Raw genomic sequence first — 24,302 nt, 5'->3', positions numbered from 1 at the left:
GAAGGAGATAATGGTCACTGAGGCTTCCAGTGCTGCACATAGTCTTTTTAAGAGAAAGATGTTATGTCTGTTTTACCAGAAGCTGTCTTCTTGAAGCGCTCCAGAAGGACCTTCTTTGAGTTATGAGACAGAAATTCTTCGAAGGTATAGAACAAAGTATATTTTCTATAGGGGATCTCCTCCGTCTCTGCCGCAAGCTAAAAATGAAACTGATCAAACGCGATTTAACTGATCTTGAACCTTTGCGCATGGGTCATGCGTGAATATTTTCCTGTCAGTCTTTGGCAAGCAGAGTTTGACTGACGTAAACTGCAGTGCCTTCGTCGGATTTTTTGATTTTCAGAGAAGTGGCGGAATTGCCGATGCAGCGCAACTGCATCAAATTTTTCCTGGAAACTGGGCAACTTTCCTTTTTACTTCCTTTTACAAAAAAGGGAAGTATTGTATTCGCAAAAAAATTTTCATTCAAAAATCGATTTTAATTTCCATTTTGCTCACCCCCGAATGAATGTTAAGGTGTTTTTTGACCCAACCACATGTGCATATATGCCTAAGAACGTGTAGACGCCCGAAACATATATTTTGACGATCCCCGAGTTAATTACAACGACTTTTCTCGTGACGTCTGTATGTACGCATGTATGTGCGTATGTATGTCGCATAACTCAAGAACGGTATATCCTAGAAAGTTGAAATTTGGTACGTAGATTCCTAGTAGGGTCTAGTTGTGCCTCTCCTCTTTTGGTTGCATTCGGAAGTTTCTAAAGGGATCTTTTACAACTTTTTTTGGGGGAGGAATCATTGTTTATTTCAATGCAAACTCAAGTGGTGTTATAATTTGGCAGACACTAGAAAATATATCATCAGTCATTTGGTCGCAAAGTTTTGTCGCTAACTTGGCGACAAATTTGGCGATTTCATTTTCTTTTAATTTGGTTTCAATTTGGCCACTGTTGGTGATATTTAGAGAGTTAACTATTGAACCGCGTTAAAATTGCCAATAATGGGAAAATAAAATCAAATTAGTGCGAAAGGAAGGATTGCGATGCACACATCAGCTCGTTTGGGAAAGTATTTCATTGTAGAATTTCGTTTTTGCACGTTTTCTATACGTAAATTTGTTAAACTTATTGCATACTCCATCTCCACATGTGAACTGAGCTATTTCGTCGAATCAGAATTCTGTTCGTTTATGGTTTTCTTAAAATATTCCTTTTATATACAAGCCCAATCATTCTGTAAATTTTGCTGATATATATAGATTAGTTGCTGTCTTGTACGTGAGTGCACATTGCAGGATCTAAGAAGTGTACTTGGATCCCTCGAGAGATTTGACAATGTAATTTTCGTGCGGAAAAATATGAACTAAAGCATGTAAACAATTTTTTTTTAATGCAGAGAAAAGTATATAGTTATACAAATTAATTTTCTTATGTTATTAAAAGGTTACCATTCTTGCAAATTCATTTTTAGAGGAGAGCTTACTTTTTTGTTTCTTTTCATTTCTCTACCGTTTGGCAAAAAGTAACACAGGATCATATATCATTCTATCTAGCTGTGTTTTGATTGATTCATTAAGATGCATTCAGGCTCTGTTTTGTTCAATTTGCAATCTACTGAAATATCTCTTGGTTGAAACTCCTTTCAATTCTATACTTTCATCTTATTTTAGTGTTGCAATTAAGTTTTGTTCGCTCAATTTTTAACATTTGCGTTTGAAAAAGGTATTGGACCGTCTACGAAAGATGTGATATATGAGTGCTGAGTGCCATTCGTCGACGCTCATATGTAGTACAAGTTTAAATGCTGAATGCTCAGGTTTCACACGTGAAGCAAAGTTCCTTCAGAACTCCAAAATGGCGTCGAAGAAACAGAATCGTATCTTGTAGGATTTCAATAGAAAGAGAACCGGAGATTTGTGAGTTGAATAGCAAAACCAAAGTCAAAGAGAATGTTTTGAGTTTCCGTTTCATTGTTGAACAAGGATGATGGACTCTTTTATAATCCTAGATTTCTGCAGAGAAATCATCGTGCAAAAAAGATATTAAATGATTTTAAATCTTTCTGTTTGCTTCTGGCTCTTGAAATTATTGAGAGAAAAAATATACTGAAAATAATATAGCTTTAATTCTGAAGAAAGTCTTAAAATAGATTTTCATCGAGCGTATTAGAAACATGATATTTGCCTACCCTCGTAATATCATTGGTCGGAAGTAACGTGGTACATGTAGCAAAACTGCTGTAATCATTACTTTTTTTCGTAGTTTGTAGTGCAAAGCGCTACTTAAAAAAAAAAAAAAAACCGAGCTGATGTGTGCATCACATGACTTCCATTTACTCCAGTTTAATGTCATTTTCCAATTATTGACAGTTTTAATGTGATTCAATAGTTTGCTTTCTAAATATCACCAACAGTGGCCAAATTGCAACCAGATTTTAAAAAAAAAAAAAAAAAACTGCCAAATTTGTCTCCAAGTTATTAGTCGACCAAACTTGGCGACCAAAAGACTGGCCATATATGGCCAAGTGTCCGCCAAATTGTAACACCACTTGAGTTTACATCGAAATTAACAATGATTCCCCCCCAAAAGGGGCAAAAGACCCCTTTAGAAACACCCAAATGCAACCAAAAGGGTAGGTGCGCAACTAGACCCCACTAGGAGTCTACGTATCAAATTTTAGCTTTCTAGGACATACCGTTCACGTGAGAAAACTCGTCCTAATTAACTCGGGAATCGTCAAAATTGATATTTCGCGGTTCTATACGATACGTCCTTAGGCACTTATCCGTGGGGAGTCGAGTTGAAAAAAATACTCATCATTCATTCGGGGGTGAGCGAAATGGAAATTAAAGTCGATTTTTGAGTGAAAATTTTTTCGCGAATACAATACTTCCTTTTTTTGTAAAAGGAAGTAAAAAAAAACAGCAACAAGAATTGCATGTCGTAAGCACACACGATAGATGTGGAACTTTTATCTTTTTTTTAAATTTACATTCTGAATTGTTACTTCACTCGTACGTTTTCTCTCACGCCATGCTCTTGTTCTTTTTGCGCCTGATTTAAGCATATTTACTACACAAATGTAAATTTTAATGAAGAAAATAAATTACAAACAATGAGAAAACTAAACAACACTCGAAATCTGCTTGTTTATTGCTACAAGAAACTGAAAAAAAAAAAAGTTATTATGAAGTTGATTTTCGTTATCAGAGTTAACAAACTAATTTCAATGCTGAACTTAAGCAACGTGGATTACGCTTTCAAACTGATGACTTGTTTTGAATTAAAGAAATCAGCATTATTAAAAAAGTTTAAATACACAAATATATGGCTCCTTAGGTCCATTCTTGATATTAATTTGTTAAGTTTATCAGCAAAACTAACTTTATAATTTCTAATATTTTTCATTGTTTTTGGCAAAAATTAAAAATTGGAATACTTTTACTGTAAAATTACATTTTTTTTTTTTTTTTTTTGCAACAATTAGAAACCAACTACGTCACTTCAGTCATGCAAAAAAAATTCTGATCAGAATTTCAATGCCCTCGCATAAAAAGTTTCACTTCAAAAAAAAAAAAAAAAGTCGTTGAGCGAGTAGTGCGATTCATAAAAATACTACTTTGTAGTAAATACTTATAACTACTTTTTACGTCAGTTACTGTATAAGACAGTACGCACTAGCTCGTAAATCTATACTAATAATATAAAGCTGAAGAATTTGTTTGTTCGTTTGTTTGAACGCGATAATCTCAGGAAATACTGGTTTGAAATGAAAAATTCTTTTTGTGTTGAATAGTCCATTTATTGAGGAAGGCTATTGGCTATTTTTTTAACACGCTTTTATTAGCTTTCGTAACAAAATGAACTAAAAAGTGAAAAATAATCTTTGGATGATAGTAGTTACCAATCACCTAATTTTAATGTAATACAAAAAAGCGTGGGGGGCTTCTTATCAGTTGTCTTGAATTTCTTCCATTTGTTGTCCAAGAAAAAATTTAAATAGACAGCACCCCACGCTTTTTTGTATTACATTAAAATTAGGTGATTGGTCAACTACTATCATCCAAAGATTATTTTTCACTTTTTAGTTCATTTTGTTACGAAAGCGTGTTTTTTTAGTTTTTTAAACTATTATTTTATTTTAAATCAGATTGAACGAAATATTTGTAATTGCAAACTAAATGTTAAATTAAATGTTTAGTTCAATAGGTTTTTAATAGATGGCGGGGTAAGTTCAGTTCTATGAATTCCTAATGGATGGTGAATGGTGAGGTAAGTTAACTCATCGAGAGGGCGCTGGCAGACAGTGTCGATAGCTCCGACGCACCATGCCGCGCTAGTCAGACGCATGGTTCACTGTTAAAACTACAGGTTGCATTCGGCACCTTTCAGGGGTGAAACGCTTGTTCACCAGCGGCACCCAATACGGAGCCGAAATTTCACCTCTAACTAGGGTGAAAAACAGGCACCTTTCAAAAAGTAGGCAGCCGGGGTGAAAAGAATGAACCTTCGGAGAGAGAAATGGCACCCTTACTGTAGATCCTCCCCCCCCCTCCCCCGTATTGTGTGCGTTTTTGAATACAGTTGTGTATTTTTCTTTTTTTAATAGTATTGTTTTGATTCATGATAGTCTACGTTTTGCACACTTTTCACATTGCATGAATTCAGTACTGGAAATGATTAAAACTTGTAATAACAGCATTTGACCATATTTCAGAGTTTTCAACATAGTTAAGAAGTGCTCATTGCTTTAATTCATCTGATCGTTCTCTACATCAGTGTTTCTCAACCTCTTTTGACCCACGGGTCGGTAAAAACAAATGAAAAACATTGCGGACCTGTGAAATTATTGTCCTTTTCTTAAAAATAAATAAAATAAATAATAATAATTATAATAACTCTCGGGGCGGTAAAAAACTTGTGAAAAAATTCTGCGTACTGATGAGTTTTTTTTTTTTTTTTTTTTACAAAGTAATATTAAAGATGAATAAAACAATAAATATCTACAGACTTTATTTGGTATCAAAGAGTTGTCACAAATATATTTAAAGTTAAAGACGAGTAGTTATTTGAATAATCATAGTTAAATTAATGATCATTTGTGAGAAATAACCGCACCGAAAGTAAAGTGTAGATGTACTTATGAATTATTTACATGAACAGCCAAAAATATTCTGGGATATTCAAGTCTCGATAAAACAAAATCGTTTCTCAAACATTCTAAATTTCAATCAAAATAACAATAAAATAAAATGCGCATAAAATTTTTCGACAGTTAAAAATTTAAAGAAATTCCTAACACTATCGAATAACCGCTAACAGGAAATGATTCAAACACTTGAACGAAAAAACAAAAGAAAAAGATAGACGGAGAGAGATTTCTTTTTTATTTTTTGCACTCGATACACGAAGCACAAGAATCATTTTTATTTAGGTTCTCACTTGTTGATTATTGAAAATATCATTGCGGTTACTATTTCGGTGATTAAATGTTGCTTATCGAGTACTCAAGAAAATAATGATAGATACATTTAGTAGCGTTTTGTGTGAATGATGGAATTTTCACGATAGGTAACGGTAACCTGAAAATAAACAACTAACGGTACTACGGTATCGTAACGGACTAACGGTAACTGAAAAGCATTAAACGTACTTTTAACTATGTTTGAAAGCCCTAAAAGCTACAAAGTGATCAAAAGCTGTACTTACTTGTTATTTTAAAGAATTATCCTACAAAAGTTCAGATTTAATCCAATAGTGTACTTCATTCAATGTGAAAGACGTAGAAGCCGCGCGTAGTGCAACCTATCATTCGTCCGCCATATTGAAGTGGTTGAATGGTGAATGTATGCCGGAAGCGCATGCGCCAGCAAGTCATTTAGCGATTGCTTGCTGTTTTGGCACCCCTGTCTACGACTGTCTGCTACTTTTGCACCTCTTCTTTACTTCCTGGCCAGTATGGCACCCTTGGTCACCATGCTTTCACCTTAGGGGGAATATATTCACTCGTCTGGAACCTCTGGTTATAGCAGTGTTGGCTAATCTGTTGTGGAACTGTTGCGCACAGCGAACTGATTTTTGAATGCTTTGGTATATACCTGTATCAGGTACAGGTATACGGATGAGAACCCCCGTCCTAGAAGATGCAAAAGTACTACGTTCCACTAAATATTTTTCCTTAGGACAAAGAAGAAAAATTAATCTCACATCAGCTCCATTGGTTATTCACGAAGGGTTATAATTTATTAATCCTTTCATTGTAACCAGTCGAAAAGTATTGTACGCCTGAACTACCTTAGTTTCTGTATTCGAAAAATCTAGGACTTTTAAATCCGTTAAATCCGCCTTCCCCTTTTCCGAATAGCATGCTTATACCTATAACACCCCTGAAATCGGCTTATGCTTTTAAATTTCGCTTGTATCTTAATTATCGCATTATTTTCTGGACGAGTGTTCGCATTGCAATCTATCACCACGGAAGCATTAATTCGCTTCAGTTCCAAAACCGATTAAGCGGCCTCTGCTCTTGAAGTAGACACTTGTAGGCTGTCATTAGAATCGAGCTAGATAATTGATAGTAACGAAGGTTTATTAATGAATTTCACTTCCAGCAGAGTTACCTGAACTTAACAAATCGGTTAAAAATGTTTAATACCAATGAAATTTTCAAAATACCTTGAAAACAGAATGAATTTTTTTTCTGAACGAAAAAAAAAATCTAATTCAGAGATTCTAAATAGCAGTATGAATACGTGATCAACTTACTTAAAACCATTCAAAATTGATCACGTTCAAATTTTTAATTATTTTTACATAAGCAAATACTGAAAATTTTCGATCTATTGAAAATTTAATATTTTTACTTAAATTCAAAGAAATTGTCCCTAACTTTGCGTTTAAATATACTGTTTCCATCTGATCAACTCAGCGCTATTAATGCTTCTATAATTCTTACGTACGTCTCTAAAGAATATTATCGCAGTAACTGATTCTTTATGGTATTTTTATCATTTATAAAGCATTATTAGCAGGAATATGTACCAAATATCAAATGTCAAATATTTTGTCAAATACTGAATATTCGTCAACATTTTCACCGAGTATTCGATTAAATTTTTAATTCATAGTGAACGTCTATTTTTAAACGCAGGAAATATTGACATAAAATGCAGAACACTTACGTAGTGTTTCTGCTTCCTATCCTCATATATATGTAATTGCGAATGATCGAGTAACGCTCCTGACGTCATCAACAATGAAACTCGCTCAACGGCATGATAATTTCATAATATTTTTGGGGTAGGTAATGTTTGACATGCAGAGAAATGCTTAATTTTGACAAGGCTGAACTGAATCCGGTAACTTAACTGTTTTACTGGTAAAGCTGTAATTTAAGGCGAATGAAGAAACCAAAAAGGGGGTCAACAGTTAACGCTATCTACTAGAGTTAAGGGTTAACCCACTGGAGTAAGGTTAAAATTTCAAAATTCAGGAGTGGGGGGGGGGGGGTAACTCTAAGGTTGAAATTCAAATTATCAAAATATCACCAAGCTAGCAATTGTTTCGTTCAAATGTAGAAGCAATTTTCACCCGTCATACTTTGACGGGCGATTTTCTAGTTAATAAGAATGATTAATTTAATTAGTATGTTTTCAAGCGCACAATATTTAATATTTTGTAAGCTGTAAATTTTCAGAGATTAAAGTACTGAAAAATTTACTATCCAAGTGTCTCCTTAATGTTATTAATTTAATATGAGATTTAAGTTATTAATCATTTAGAGTTCAAAGCTTTGACTTCAAATATTCCCGCAAATGTTCAATAATATTAAGCTGAGGATATTGATGGTGCCAAATGATATCAAGTAAGTTCAGCTTTTTAAAAAATATATAATTTATTGTAGTTTATTTATATGTATGTAGAGGGTAAATGTCTGCGTTAATGTTCAAACTGTTAGCCTCGTTGCCTGTTGAGTCTATTAAAATTTTACCAATCTAATTACATTCATTAGAAACAAGCATTTTGTAAATTAAAGTGGTTTTTTTTTTTCTTTTTTCATTTTTTTTTCATTTATTTGTTCTTTTTTTTCCTTTGAAATTTTTGTGATAACAATATATTTCAGTCTCGATTTAAATCACTGCAAACTAGCAGTGATAAAGCTGCCATTGAAGTTTTTTTTCCATTCTTTTCTTTTTTTTTTCTTCTTTTTTAATTGATTTTTTATTTTTTGAGGGTCACGAGTTGTTTCTTATCCTTACTTGACCATAGTTGATGTTCCTTAGATTTTTCAGATTACGCGAAAAAGTCTAGCTCGTTGTTTTTAATATTTATTTAGGTTTTCTTTTTCTTTTTTTTTTTTTTAGGAAAATTATCCTTTTTTGTAAAGGAAAATCACATATAAATGTAGATGAACTTAAACAGCAAAAATTCAACTAAATATAAAATTTCCAAATAACTTATTCCCATCATTTAAATTGATAAAAAAAATTACCATAAGAGTATACGCTGCAAATATCATCTTTACAATAAGAGTACGGGTGAAAATTGTCCTAATAACTAAATCTTTATTCCTGCATCATTACTTAAACTATTTCATTTTTAATGGACATGCCAGGTATTACCTAATCTGGAAAATAACGAGTCATAATTTGAAGAGTGCGAATTTCTTCTCCATTTCCATCCCATTCCATTTGTAGAAACAAGAAAAACTACGAATAGGGTCCTATCACAATTCGTGATTGCAGAAAACACAATTTGAATTCAAAACGTCAAATCTCAAAGTACCAGGGATTGCAGTCTGGATGTTTTAGTTTTATTCATTTATTTATTAATTTGTTTTGCAGTTAAGAAAACTTCTTTTAACCCACTTTCCCGCAACACAAACAGAAGATGCTTTCTTTGCATTTCACAATATGACGTCATTAGCTTTTGAATAAGACTCTATTAAGGACCAATAGAAAATAAAGAAATTCTAAAGAATCACTAAAGATAATTCGTCTGAAAATTTCTTTTAAAATATTGAATAAGCATTAAATATAGTCCCATGATATGAATTCCCGCATTCTAAATTTGCATGTAAAATATTTCAAGCCATATTTAATCAATGTCAATTAAAACAGATGCTGTGGAACAAAGGAAGAGATTACGTCTAACATTTAAAACAACTTTGGCATAATTTTATATATTTTCACACACCTCGCTCATAACTCAAACTTTCAACGTAACATTTAGCTAATCGTCCCTGTTTCAAAATGACGCACTTGATGGTAAAAATGATTAATAAACGACCTGGCAGTAGTGGTGGTGTTACCTCTCACGAGGCTAATAGTGCTTCAGAAGCTTGCACCTCCGTAACTGTTTTCCAGGAAAACTTTTGTGAACTGAAGTGAAGTGACCTTGTGGTGATGGATTAGCGCTGCCACAAAATCTGAGATAGGTTTCCTATTGTTAAATCGCTTAAGTAGGATTTTTATTTATTTATTTATTTATTTATTTATTTATTTTTTCGTTTGTACGAAATTTAGTGCAGTTGAATTTTCTAATATTTGATAGGCTATCTTAGTTGAAAACATGACATTTAACAAGTCATTGTGATACGAAACAAAATAAAGAAAGAAATCGTTAAATGTTGAACAAAGAGTAACTGTCCAATTAAACGTGATATTTAAAGGGAACTTTGAGTTTGTTGTTGTCAGGGTAAGCTTTTTACGGCTCAGATATGATTTCTCTCTCTCTATTTTTTTTTTTTTTTTTTTTTTTTGAATCAAGTAGTCTCAACAGCATTCAAAAATGATGATATGTTTTGGTTCTACGCTAATTACTAAACAAAATAACTCGATATTAATATTTCAGAAATAACTATTATCTCTCGTAGACGAAATAAAACCGTATGACAACATTCTCTTCTGTTTAAAAATGGAGAAGCTTTTCTATACAACATTGCCCCCCCCCCTCCTCTTATTTGCCTATTGTTGTTTCGATTTTCATTTTAAAATTGCATTTCTTCCCTGGTTGTCGCATTCTTTCGAAAATGTATTGCCAATTTTTAGCTTTTGAAATGTTAGACATGACAATATTGTCCCTCGTGTAATGGCATCGTTAAAAATGATTATATTAATCGTAACAACGAGGAATTGCGAGCAAGCGTTGCCTATTTTCGGATACTTTTCGGATACTCCCTTACGATTCATCACCAATCCGAGAACCGTCGAAATACAGCTCTTTAGCATCTCAATACCTTTTTAAATTTTTATGATATTCAACTAGATTTTTTTCTTTTATTTTGCATCGTACACCTCACTACGAAATTAATAAACTCATAAATTATTCCATTTCACGTGTGCGTAGCGAAAAGTTAATTCTTTTAAATGTTTAAATTTTGTTCAATTTTCAATATTTTAAATTCAAAATTCAATAAAATGTTTTATTTTTATGCTATCAAGTTTTATGTATGCTGGTAATGTTGGGGAAAAAACTCTGCCTGTTTTGAGCCAAAACGTATTTTAAAAAAAACGGTATTTTAGAAAGAAATAGTTATATCTTCGTGAATAATTGATTCTTTTACAAAAATCCAAGGCATGATTGTATGTAATTTATATGTACATAGTATGTAATTTATTTCTAAATATGTCGCTGATTCCCAGCTTTTACGATGCAAAATGATCAAAACAAAAGTTATGTTTCTCTGTCTTCTTGTTGGTTTCCTCAAATCAATCCCGCATGAATAAAGGGAACCAACAACAAGTCAATGATTTTAAAAACAAGTTATGTTTCCTTGGCTTGTTGTTGGTTCCCTCAAATCAACCCCACATGAGTTTAAGCAACATCAAGCCAAAGAAACATATCTTTTTTTTTATTATTATTATTGGCTTGTTGTTGGTGCCCTAAATTCATACGGGGTTGATTTTTTTACTTTAAAATGTGAGTTGAAGCAAAACCTATATGTGACAGAAGTTATCGAATAATTGATCTGATATTTCTCATGACATTTGGAAAAGTGTCAACTTTTGAAAAAGTATTAGGTACTTTTAGCTGCATAGTGTACCGGATACTTCATTTCAGGAAAGCGGAAACTCTAGTTACATTCCCTTCAATTTGTGCCTTATCAAATCTATACCAGTTGTATTCTACCAAAAGATGAATTTTTTAAAACAAAAGTATAAATTCAGATTTGGTTTTATTTCTTATCTGGTTCAAAGTATCTTTTTCGTTTGGTCATCAGTTTTAATATAACGGCTTCAATAAATCCATAAATCCCTCAGTCATCAATCGCAATTTCAAGTCAACTTTACAGTCCAACATTTTCTTTTTCAATTCTGTAAGTTTAATTAGCAGTTTCATGCATGAGTCAAGAAAATTATCCATATTTTCGTGAGAAAATTTAAAAGCATAGTTTTGTTCTACATACCTATTGATGTCGTTGTCTTTTTGCTGTGACGACTGCAAAAGATATTTTATGTGATGACGTCACAGTGGTCATTCCAAATGAACAAAGTCTGACACAATGACATATGCACAATGTTTCGGAAAGAAAAAAAAAAGCAAAGAATCGCATTTGGATGACTCTTCACAGAACACATCGACAATGAAAATGTACAGGGTAAGAGTTCGTTGAGCAAAAGTTGCCTAAAAGCATTTGCTTGTGATAGCAACTTTACTCACTGCCAGTCATGTATTCTTTGCAATTCGTGTCTTTCTTAAGTTTGAAATTATGACAATGGAGAAACATTTAAGTCAAAAACAGTGCTTTATATTTAGGACGCCACTCCACGAAATATTTGGCTTGCTTTTTTCCAAAAAAAAAAATGCAAATTTAATGTAAATTGGTTTTAAACCACTTTATTTTTTCTTACATAAATAAATGTATGTTTTGTAGATAAAAGCTAGCTAAATAATCTAAAAGGACTTTTTATTGCCCAACAAAAATCAAACAACCATGATATTTACCCTATAAAAGGCATAAATTTGCCCCAAATATTTTTCGCCAATTGCAGTATGGGACGCGAAAGTTAGTAAAAAATTATTTATGACAGAATATTTCGTACTCACTCACTTGTAATGTCTGCAGAAATACATTCTAACATAGAAATATGGATAAATTAAGGTTGCATTGGCAGAAACTTTTAATAGAATAGAGAAAAGGAATTGAATTAAATGACAATTTATTTGTTTGCTTTTTTCCATCCACATAGCAAATGGCGGACACTTTTAAAGCAGTCTTTGCACTAGTAAAAGCAGATTTAAACCAATTACCGCGACTGTACAGAAACATACTCGTTACATAGAGAAAACCGCTGAAACTGTTTTCGTTAATTTTGTCACTGTGAAGGCGTTCAAGGTTTTTGAATCGACAATCTTGACCAGTATGAAGCCTGTACTTGGAGGGTTGTGCCAGTTTGTCCTCATTGGGACAATGGGTTAGCATCAAGTTAAGCTATTTGGAAAGAAAATATCTTATAGGAGGGGGAGGATAAGTGGTACGACTATACATACTTGAAATATTTAACTCATGGCCAACGGTTCCTTCCAATCGTTTAAAAGAAGTAATTTATCACATATTTTGACACTTAGTAATTCGTTCCTATTCATTACTAGAATCGCCCGTCAAGATATGACGGACGAAAATTACTTCCACATTTGAACGAAGCAATTGAATGTTTGGTGATATTTTGATAGTTTAAATTGTAACCCTAACTCCAGTGGATTAACCCTAAACTCCAGTAGGTAGCGTTCATTGTTGACCCCTTTTTCATTTCTTCATTCCCCTGAAATGACACAGTCTTACCAGTAAAACAGTTAAGTTACCGGATGCAGTTCAACCTTGTCACAATGAAGCCTTTCCCTGCATGTTAAACATTATCAAAACATATTATCGAATTATCATGCCGTTGCTCAAATTTCATTGTTGAAACTCGGGCGTTACTCGATCATTGGCTATTATATATATATATATATATATAAATGAGGTTTATAAACTGTTGTTTCCGATTATTTCCATAATATCAATTTGCTCTTGATATCAAACTACTGTCCAACCACGGATTGCATGGAATTTTCAAATGTCCAGATAAGACGAATCTATGTGAATAAGGGGGGAAAGTAAAAATTTGATGCTCGTATTCCGCGCATTTGAATGAGATTCTGCTTCTGCAAAAGCTGACATCGGTAAAAAATAATAGATTCGTCCATTTCCGGCTGTAAAACGGATGTTTGTCTTTCCATACAATCCGTGGTCAGACAGTAGTTGACAAGTCAAATCGCAAACATGAAAGTCCCTCGCAGTCATCATATTAAATGTTGCGTTTGTACTTGGTGCGTGTTAAAACATTCATCATGCTATTCGTCATGATTCATTATAAGAGCAATCACAGAAACATGAATGTCCACAATTTGTAAAATTTCACCGTTTAATAAATGCCATTGCTATTAACTGTTATATATTCTCCTCTGTTTAAGAACATAGCTCACATCTCAACTGAATTTATTTAAAGCCAGCTCCCTTGGGCAGCGTTGTCGTTAGAGATAGCTATTATTCGCTCGGTAGTGAAATATTGCGCTTTTATGCACATATAATGAATATTAAGTCCATCCCCTTGGCATCATAAAATGATTCCAAACGTTGCCATTTCGATACGGAAAATAAAGAATACGTACGTCAGAGCGTGACGTCACAAGCGCAGATAGAAATTGAAGTAAATGTTTTGAGGCTTAGTTATAGAAACATTTATCAATGCGTGACAAAAGAAATGCTTCTTTGTCTTCAATCATTTGGTTTTAAAAGTTTTAATGATTTTCAACTTTTTTTATTATATGTTCTTGAAATTATTTTCATGGAAGGTGAATATTTGAAAATAGTCTTTTAAAATTTAGTAGCATTACACATTTTGAATGTGAAGGCAAAAGTTCAAAGAAAGTTAAAAATACTTAATAAATATTACACTTTATAGCATAAATATGATTTAAACGTATTTACATTCAAAAAGCTGCTTTTAAGATTTTTCTGCAAGCAAGCTGCTATTGAAAAATTTAACTTCATCATTTACATACTTTGAGAAAGAGCATTAAAAAATGTTCTTAAACAAGTGTTAGTCCAAAACAGTTATCAGACAAGATTAAAAAGAAATCTGGTAGCTTTTATGAAAAATTCAGTTGCAAATGGAACTTTTGAGAAAAAAAAATTCTTAAACTTAACACTAATCAAATTTAAACTAATGGGCATGTCCATAAAACTAGGGACATCACAATAAAAAAAAACTTCATTGTATCTTTTTTTTTCTTTCATATGAGGTAAAAAAGACTATTTTGTAAAAAACTGTGCTAAAATGTAATAAACTCATTTTTTGTAAATTTTATAGGCAAATTTTGACAACACTACTCAGTGCCCATGTGTCATTACATATGCGATTCTAAAAGTTAATCTTTTTTTCACTTAGGAAATTAATCGCTTTGTCTATAATCTACTATTTTATTGAAATGAAGTTTATCTAGGAAGAGATTAGACCATAAAGAGACTTTAACTTGTTATAATTATCTTGTAGAAATTGTTTTTAAACTAGGCTTCACACTAATGTAACATCGGTGACAAAATTGTTTTACAGTTTGCATTGCACAAACAAAAGCAAACTCAAGTTTATAAAATGTTATATTCTCTTCATTTATGATTATATCTTTAATATTATTCCCCTAAATATTTAGAAATAGTTGAATTTAATTATTTAAAACTTTTTTAAAATATGTAACATCAGTCACCTTTTTCTTCAAAAAAATTGTACAAATAGCATTGACTGCTGCAAAAAAAGCAAAAAAGAGAGGCTATATAAATTAAGAAATGAAGGAAAACATGAAAATTACAAAAAGTAAAACGAAGTAGAAGCTGAAAAGCGAGGATGATAAAAAATAAATGAAATAATTTTTAAAATCCTAGCATAATTACCGAACTTAGTTTAGAATAAAATTAAACAGAGAAATTAGGGGAAGAAATAGAACAAGTATAGAACAAATTTAAAGTTTTGAAGTCCCAGGTTTAGATTAGCAGCTGCATTGAACCTCTTTAAAATAATGAAACCTTGGTAAAATCTTTTAGTCATTCAAAGCACTCATTGTTATATCTTCACAAAGAAAAACTGCTGCTGTAAACAATTTTCTGGCATGAAATTTGATAAACAGATGCTCCTAGTTCTTCATGTATCACATTTGAATAAAAGTGCAACATCATCGATACAGAAATATTTCTAAATGTCACAGCTTCATTCAAATTACAGAGCCATCACCATCCGACTTGCAGTCATGTTATAAAGAGTTATATTTTAGTAATACTTTTTTTTTAATTCAGAAGCTGTATTAGGTGTTTAGCAACAACCTTTTTTTAATTCCTTTTACAAAAAAGGAAGTATTGCGTTCGCGAAAAAAATTTCACGCAAAAATTGACCTTAATTTCCATTTTACTCACACCCAAATAAATATTGAGTTTTTTTTGAACTCGACCACACGTGGATAAGTGCCTAAGAACATATAGACACGCGAAATATCCATAATGACGATTCTCGATTTATTTACAACGAATTTTCTTGTGACGTCTGTATATACGTATGTATGTATGTGCGTTTATGCGGATGTGCGTATGTATGTCGCATAACTCAAGAACGGTATGTCCTAAAAAGGTGAAATTTGGTACGTAGACTCCTAGTGGGGTCTAGTTGTGCACCTCCCTTTTGATTGCATTTGGGTTTTCTAAAGGGGTCTTTTGCCCCTTTTTGGGAGGGGAAATCATTGTTAATTTCGATGTAAACTCAAGTGGTGTTATAATATGGAGGACACTTGGCGATATATCTCCAGTTTTTTGGTCGTCAAGTTTTGTCGCCAACTTGACGACAAATTTTGCGTTTTTTTTTTTTTTTTTTTTTTTTTTTTTTTTTTTTTTTTTTTTAAATCTTTCAAATAATTTTTCATATTCCTTTTCAGGGGGAGGAAGAAGGGCTATACTTCGAGAGTTTATAAGTAGATTTATTTTATGGAGCGTGCAGCTTCTCAGTCTTAGAAAAAAACTACTTCAGCCAAAGGATCGGAAATTGCTAACAGTGGGCATTTATAATTGATAAATTTAGTCATCACATTATCGTATTTCAGAATCTGTGAAACTGTAGCAGATCGATTTTTGGTAGATCTCTAGGATACCAAATTTAGGTGTTCATTATCAGAAGAAATTTGGAAATCAAAACATTTTGAAAAAGATTACAAATGTCACCAAAATCCCTCCACCAAAAGTTTTCCCAGAACTTCAAGGCATCTTAACAGACGACTGAAAGTAAATATAACTTCAGAAATGAAAAGTATATTTATTTCTTAGGGGAATTCTAAACGTTATCACCAATGCCATTAATATTTTCCAAGCAAGAGTTTTGCTGATAAATACATTGCCGAGGCAAGCAACAGCAGTTAATTTGAGATAAGTTAAATCTCGGGAAAAGACCCAACTATCATCCTTTTTCGAAAGGACGGCTTTGTAGAAAGTGCGGCTCAAACGATAAAGAAAGAAGTCTGCCTTCTTTCTTGTAGGCGGTGAAAGATTTCGTGTATGTATGTGTGCATTATATATAAAAGCTCTTTATCGGCGCATCGGATATGAAAAAAGTATCTCCGAAATAGAATGTGTGAATCGAAGAACGTTTTGAATAGTTACGGTTAGAAAGCAACGTTAGAAATGAAAAATTGATTTTTTTTTTTTTTTTTTGAGAATTTTAAAATGAAGAATTTTTTTCCCAAGAAAATGTTTTTATGATCGGAATTCTACATGTGAAAAAATTCAAATAGAAAAATATAGAATATATAGATGGATTTAAATGCAGTTTTTTTTTAATATTTGGTTTTGTTAATTCACTCAAGTGCTGCATATCAGTAAATTAAAGTACTAAATAAAAAGTGTAATTGCACAAAATTGCAGATTACTGCATACATGTGTTTCAGGGTTACGAGGAACCTCTTTTTCAATGCAAAATAAGTGAGCATATGGATGAAAAGACATCCGACGAAAGTAATCCCGAAGCACGTGTATGCAGTAATCTGCAATTTTGTGCAATTAAACAGTGTTATTTCTTATTTCACTTTTCAAGCACAAAGGTATTTTTTCAGCTTGTGTAAAAGATGCCTAGAAAAAAGAATTGAAATAAAAGTGGTACTTGTAAGTTTTAGTTTAATTGCAATAAAAAAAATGGGATGTATTATGCTTTTTAAAATATACAGATTTTTTTTCCTTGAAACGTTCAGGAAATAGGACCCTTACTAGTTATAAAACTTGTTATTTTTTCTGTCAAACAATTTTTCTTTTGTTATTCAATTGAGTTAAATTTTTCATTTACCCATTGTTTTGTTGATTGTTTATTCTGTCGAATAAAAAAATGCTCTTTAATGCAATTAAAAACGCAATTTATTCAGATGAAAGCATGTGAATACTTCAGTTTTCTCGTTTTATTGAAAATTCGATTGAACTTGATGGAAACATTATATGGAGCACATGGAGAATTCAAAACATCTTTACTTTATTTTCTGTTTAGTCTCTATACCATTTGAGTGCGACGAAGTGCTCGTGCGCTTCTCTTGTGCTTCACCGAAAATGTGAGTGACCCAATAAGTGCAATGGAACTGCTATTTGTTGCTATAGTAAGGTACGAAAAAAAAAAATAAAAATTACGAAATTAAAAAATGAAAATTTGCGCTCTGTAAAAAAGGAACTCATGAAATTTGCGCAGAAAAACTCTCTTGTAATAAATGAGCATAAAATTTTACCGTTTATGTAATAATTATTTTTCAAAAATAAACATAACTACCATTTTATTCCGCATTTTAGAATAAGGAAAAGAAAACTTTTCAGTTACTCAAACGATTAATGTACAGTAATGTACATAATGTCCTTATCAAACAACTAGATTTTATTGGAAGAAAAAAATCTTTTTGTTCATCTGAGATTTTCTCTGAGAGATATTTTTAAAGATCATTTTTTAATTGACTGATTTAGCATTACGAATTAATGTACTGTAGTGGCAGAAAAATATTTTAAATTTTATTACCCCTTTTGGAGAAAGTTTCCATGGGAAAAATGAATTTAGCATATAGACATAAATGCAGAAGGATATGAAATGTTGAACCTAGTGTAAGACTGAAACTGTCAGAGAAGACATTTGAGCCAAACTTTGATTTTCTTTGTTCCACAATCACTCCATTGAGAATTTTTTCATAGTGGGCAGAAACTCAAAGAATTATCTCTGGGTTTGCTCCATTGAATTGTTTTGTAATATTTTTTTAACTACCATTTTAGCTTGTAGCAATGTTTGTGCTTCAAAGTTTTTCAATTGTTATTTTGTTTCTTAAAAAAAAAAAAAAAATCTCCCAGATATTACTATGTGTGTTTGGAGGGGGGAGGGGGTGCTTGTCACTTAGTACTTGGTGCACAATTGGTTCGCTAAACTCGTACAGATTTTGAAAGGGGTTCGCTAGGCAAAAAAGGTTGGGAACCGCTGCAGTAGGGAGAGGGAGTGCGGTTGTTTTCTTTGCACTGTTAGTACGATGGAAGTGAAACAAGTTGTACAGAGTTCATCTGTTCATTGGGGAAACCTATTTTTGAGAAACATGGAGTACAGCAGAGATCTTCAACCTGAACTCCGCGGAACATTAGGGTTTCTTGGAACTTTGATAAGGGTTCCTCAAGAGCGAAAAATTTTGTTAAAAGTTTAAATATTGTTCCAATTTTAAATTTTATAAAAGATGGAATTCTTATAGATTATTTGCTTGTAAAAATTAATCTAAATGATTTGTACTTTTTACTTATTCTGTATATTTTATAAGTTTATTTGACTTTAAACGCTAGTAATTATGACTGATTTTATTCTTTAAGTCAAATCAAACTTAAGAATTTCTTTTACTCAAGATATTCAAATGAATACGTTTAGAACATATTTTTCACATTTATTTCGTCTGCTTTAAAATAAATCTATATTTTGTTGTTACAAATATTTATCAGCGTCATTTATTTTCTGACACAATAGAACAATGAGCCCCTTCCCCCCTCCTCCCCCATTCTAGTCAGAATCCGCCCCTATTTCCGAAAACCACCTTCAAATCATCCAAGCCTTTTTTACAGAAGTAGATTCAAAAGACATCTTTTGAATCAACTTCTTTTCTTTTTCTGTCGAGCCTCTCTCACTATCCGCTCTATAGTTATTTTATCATCACTTTAGGCCTCTGATGCTCTCCTATACTCTACATTTTCTTCAAACAATGAGTTTGAATAGCTCGATTCATGCTTTCGTGAGACCATCTTTACCGATCAGTTGTTTTTAACTGTTCCGTATAATCAGAGACTTGAATGTAAAACAATTCATTAAATTACGATTTCTGAATTTTAAAAATATTTTTAGATGTGATGAATAAAACTTTTTTGTGTATGAATGTCTTCAAAAGGGTTTTTATTTTCTTCTTTTCAGTTTCATTTTTATGTTCGTATGTTGTATTGTTGAAATTAATCCTGTAAGATATGTTCTCATAAGTACTTACGTATACCACGTAAAACGGGGATGACCCCGTCTTGGACTATCATCGATGTACCTACTTGAGACTCCAGCGACACATTAAAAATTAACCCCTTTTTAGACAAATCTTGGATAATGTATCAACTTATAACTATAAAAAGAAAAATCAACTCTGTATTTACTAAAATTGAATGTTCTAAAGCGACTTCATAAGGTCCAATATAGTTAAAGGTGCAAAATTAGACGAACCAATAGAAAACAGTTTGAAATATTCCAACGAACATTTTTATTATGCCCTTGGAATCTATTGTATCTTTTCGGCAAACAAAATTTCAGTGCTTAAAAAATCTACTAATAACATGCCCTTGTTTTACTCTGACATCACCGTCTATCGGCATATTTCAGAACTTTTTTTTTATTCGCCAAACAAAATTCTATGACATTAAGATTTTTCTGGCGAAATATTAAGTTCTTCTGATCAGTAGTTTCAAAATTAAAACGTTTTGAAATAGTAACCTTAACTATAGTTCTCCCTGTATATTGACTATTTTATTACTTGATCATATATGTGTAATAACCAAAAATTCAACTACGTACCATAAAGATTTCAAAACAGTTATATGTGTTTTGTTTCTTTGTAGATGAAGCAATGGAGGAAGCCGGCTGCCAGTTGACCGTCAAAGATGTGGCCAATCTTCTTCGAGCTCGTCATGCCATTATAACTGGTGATTAATTATTTTTTTAATCCGCAAGCAGGGGCGAGTCTAACGGTACGCAGAAAAAGTGACCACGTGAGGCCACAGACGTAACAATAACTAGATACTCAACAAGAAATCGGTTCCATGGGCAAGCGAGCCCTTCTAATGAACGGGCAAACGTCCGGAAAGTCAAGCAACTTTTGCCGTAGCCTCATGAGAGGAAAACGGCATTGCAACTCACTGCATAGGCTACGCTTTTGCCCGTTTACTTCAAGTTTCACGTTTTCAATAGCAACGCTAGCGGCGATCGCTACGGTGTTGTGAATCCAGTTATACTACGTCTAGGCGTGGGGCCCCATAATGTCATGAGACCCGAAGTTCGACTAGCATCAAAAGCACGAATAAGTTTAGGGTTGGACGTCACAAACTAAAATTAAACAAACGAGTTTTCTATGCATGCATGGTCTCAATGTACGTTCAAACACATGCTCTGCTAAAAAGGTTCTCCCTCCCCTTGTTCTTTTTATTTATAGTTGTTGTGAGTTTATGCAACAATGAACTTTATGAACCCACTAATAGAAAGTGAGAACACCTGCCTCAGAGTAAGCAAGAAACCACTTTAACTAATTACACCCATATTTTGTTGTGAAAACCCATGCAAAAGAGTGTTTTATAGAGATTCACTTTCCAAATATCTACAATTTTACTATGATTAAATGGATTACTCGCTAAATATTGTCAAACTGAAACTAGGTTTTAAAAAAATCTTGCGTCAAATTTGTCAACAAAAACTTGGCGACCATAGCCTTGGCTGTGGTAGGCTTGCGTCCAAAAGACCTCATGGCACTTACAGCCTTGAAATTAGATACAGACTGACTTACAGCCGGGGGTGGGAGGAATGCACCTGGGTTTCTTTTCTTTTTTTAATTTCGAATTAGTCTTTTTTTTTTTTAATTTTCATATAAATTGCCTATTGAAGAATAAAATATTTCCCACACCCCTTAACGTCCCATGTCACTCGAAAGAACTTTTTTCTGCATAAGATTCAGCATGTTTTAATTTTCTCAATTAATTAAAACAGCAGATATAAGTGTTTCTAATTTCGCTTTTTCTATCATAGTAATAAGAATTGGCAAAACTTTGATTAGAACTATTCGTGTATGTGTCTCACGGCAATTTATTTCATTTATTTGCTTTTTTTCCCGATTTTGTCCTCTTATTTTACTTTTAAGCGAAAGTTCCACAGAAATTCCTTACTTTGGGAGCGTATATATTTTTACACAGTGCTTATAAGAAGTACACTATTGGGTCGGATTGAAGCGCAAGTGATAGGGAGAGCTAAGCACAGTTGATCTAATTCGATGATTCGAGTAATCTTTAAAAACTATAGCTCCTGTCTTTTTATTTATTTTTTTTTAAATTGTTTTCAATGTTTTGTAACAGCATAACTTTCTCGTAAATAAAAGTTTAACATAAACTATAACTTACTATAGCTAAAATCCTGAAAAAATTATAAATAACGCAAATATAGCTCTCGTCTAAATATGAGGGTAAGAGAGCTGAAGCATCAATTAACGTTTTTTGAACTTACATTTCTTTCAACTCTTTTCTATTTTTTTCCTCTTGAAAAATTCTTTCATTGCTTATACTTAACAACAAAATTCAAAGTTTAAATACTTTAAAAGGATTGAAAATGGGCTTAAAAATTTAAAACTATCTTACGTAATAATAAAACTGAGCGTATGTACCTATCTATCTATCTAAACTATCTACAATGTAGATAGTTCAGATGTCCGAGGTACTTCTCCCGAACGCCAGTGAACTGACCATCTTACCAGGTATCGATAGATTCGTAATTTTCCTATTTTTATGTTTGGCTATTTAACATAATCCTCCGACAATAATTAGCGGAGATATCAACTAAAAACTATTAATTAGGATTTCGACAGAGGTCAATCTTCGAATTTAGACCAAAAATTCCTATTTTTCAAAGGCTTTCCTCCATTCAAATTATTATTCAGTGCTTCATCTCAACTTTCCGGGTCATTGTTAAGAAAATCATTGAGAAGAGAGATCTGTTGCCATTTTTTTCTCGAATGTGAACAAATAAAATTCTGGCTTTTGTTTTGAGACTTTTCCTGTAATCGGGGGACTTAGAATGTTTCCTTTTAAGTTATTTTTCCGCAATCTGCCGCAATTTTTTTTTCTTTTTTCAAGTCTGATTTTTGAACACACGTCACTTGACATAACTTTTATTTTCGAGGTAGACGGTACAAAGTCGGGTGACCCAGCTAGTTACTTCCTTAAAGCTCCAATTTACTGGGGTTGATTGATGTGGTGATTTTTGATGTCTCTCCCTCCTTTCTCTCAATACGGTGAACATCTATTCGTACACAGAACGGCATAAATTTCGCTAAAAGAAGTTATGTTTCATCTAAGTGAAAAAAAAAGGGCAAAGTCAATTTATGACTCAACATTGGGACATATGGAAGGGAAGTGATAAATATTTATTTTTACAGAAATTCACTATGAAATTTTATGCCGTTGAAATGGCCCCAAACTGGCTCTTTGTCTTAAATGAATCAAACTACCCAGTGGGAATGAATTTTACTGTTTCTCTCTAAATCATCGCCATGTTGCTCTGCTCTGAGCAAATAACTGAGTTAAGCGAATTAAAGTGCATTGATAAACCTATGACTTTTCTGAGGGCATTATTACTTTGTTCTCTGAGGTTTCAAAGCACTAGACAAAAAGTCTGAAAATTAATCTTTTCGATTTTCTCCCCCAGGCGGTAGAACAGCTGAAGGTTACCCCATCATCATCTTCCCAGATACAGGAACATTTTGGAGTCTCTGTGATGAAGACTACCACAAACTGATTCTGTACCTCACCAATGTGCCTACGTAAGTTTTAATTAAATTGGAAAAAGCAATAATTATTACTTTAGCCCCTATTGTTAAGTGTTGGATGGAGATTTCATAAAGTTGGTCGCTATACATTTCTAACTCCAGCTAATATTAAAGTGAACATTTACATGAAAACTGACCTTAACAAAACCACATCTAAAACCTAAGAACATATTCGATCAAGTTACCTTCCAACACTATACCGACGGACCTACGGACCATACCGATCACGTTCGCTTTTAAATCTTTATGCAATTTTTTTTGTGGTATGAAACACGTTAATACTGACGTCGTCAGTATAATATCAAGATCTGTCAAGGTTGATGCAAGAAATTTTGCTAGTAGGAAATACTTTTGTGCTAAAAAGTAAAAAGATATATTTCAACGTTAAATTGCATGATTTTCTGGGAACTGCAGACACGGATTTCTACGTTATAAGTTACCATTTTCTCAATGCAAAATTGAGCTGATGGAGAAAAAATTTATCCACCAAAATACTTTTGTCAGGTTCAGAGGTTAAAAAACGGGGGCCATGGTGGGCTGATCGGTAAGGCATTGGACTTGGGGCCGGAGGGTCTCGGGTTCGATCCTCACTGGTTGAAGATCCACCGTCGTGGTCACAATGTCCTCCAAGTCGAACGATACCTCTGAGGGTGCCTGACCAGAAAGTTATTCGGCTCCTGTCCTGGTTCTAAATTCTCGAATTGTCCATAGATGCCACCACCATCTATTGTGTTGTCTTCTGAAGGCAAAGTGCCTGGCACGCAGTCCTTCATAGTTTGAGGTCCCTTTAATAGTTGATAGGTTAAAAAACATTAAGCTCCGTTTGTAGTAACATAAGAGTAAATGTCTAGTGAGGCAGCCAGCAGCAGTAATTTACAAGTTTGTCTTGTATGAACTTATTTACATGATGTCACTTGTGAGTACACCGTCACTGAAGGTACTCTAACTGTAGCAGATGAAAATCAGCTTAACACAAGCCTTTTTTCGGCCTTGGCTTAAAAATTCTCGTTTAGAGGTTTTTATTTGGGAATGTTGCAAAAGGACGATTAGCGATTCATTTGATACGAAATATTTAATTTAATCATACGTTCATGATTTTAAGCATCTGGGTTCGTCATCAGAAAAAAACACGAAGAAAAATAATCATCATTCACTGCAAAGCTTAAAAGCAGA

At 32.9% G+C, this 24,302-nt stretch overlaps 1 protein-coding gene across 1 annotated transcript in view; it reads left to right on the top strand.

Annotated features, from left to right (window-relative positions):
* LOC129234585 (guanine nucleotide exchange factor DBS-like) overlaps window positions 1–24,302 on the top strand; it is a 226,753-nt gene that overhangs the window by 143,635 nt on the left and 58,816 nt on the right. The window contains exons 2-3 of the mRNA XM_054868612.1: window positions 20,164–20,247; window positions 23,009–23,123. Coding sequence (XP_054724587.1) covers window positions 20,172–20,247; window positions 23,009–23,123 — 191 coding nt within the window. The 5' untranslated portion in view covers window positions 20,164–20,171. The remainder of the gene's footprint in view (window positions 1–20,163; window positions 20,248–23,008; window positions 23,124–24,302) is intronic.

Source organism: Uloborus diversus, chromosome 1 (assembly GCF_026930045.1).
Source record: "Uloborus diversus isolate 005 chromosome 1, Udiv.v.3.1, whole genome shotgun sequence".
Classification (NCBI taxonomy): Eukaryota; Metazoa; Arthropoda; class Arachnida; order Araneae; family Uloboridae; genus Uloborus; species Uloborus diversus.
The sequence above is the reverse complement of the archived record's forward strand: the minus strand, read 5'-3'. Positions and strand labels throughout refer to the sequence as shown.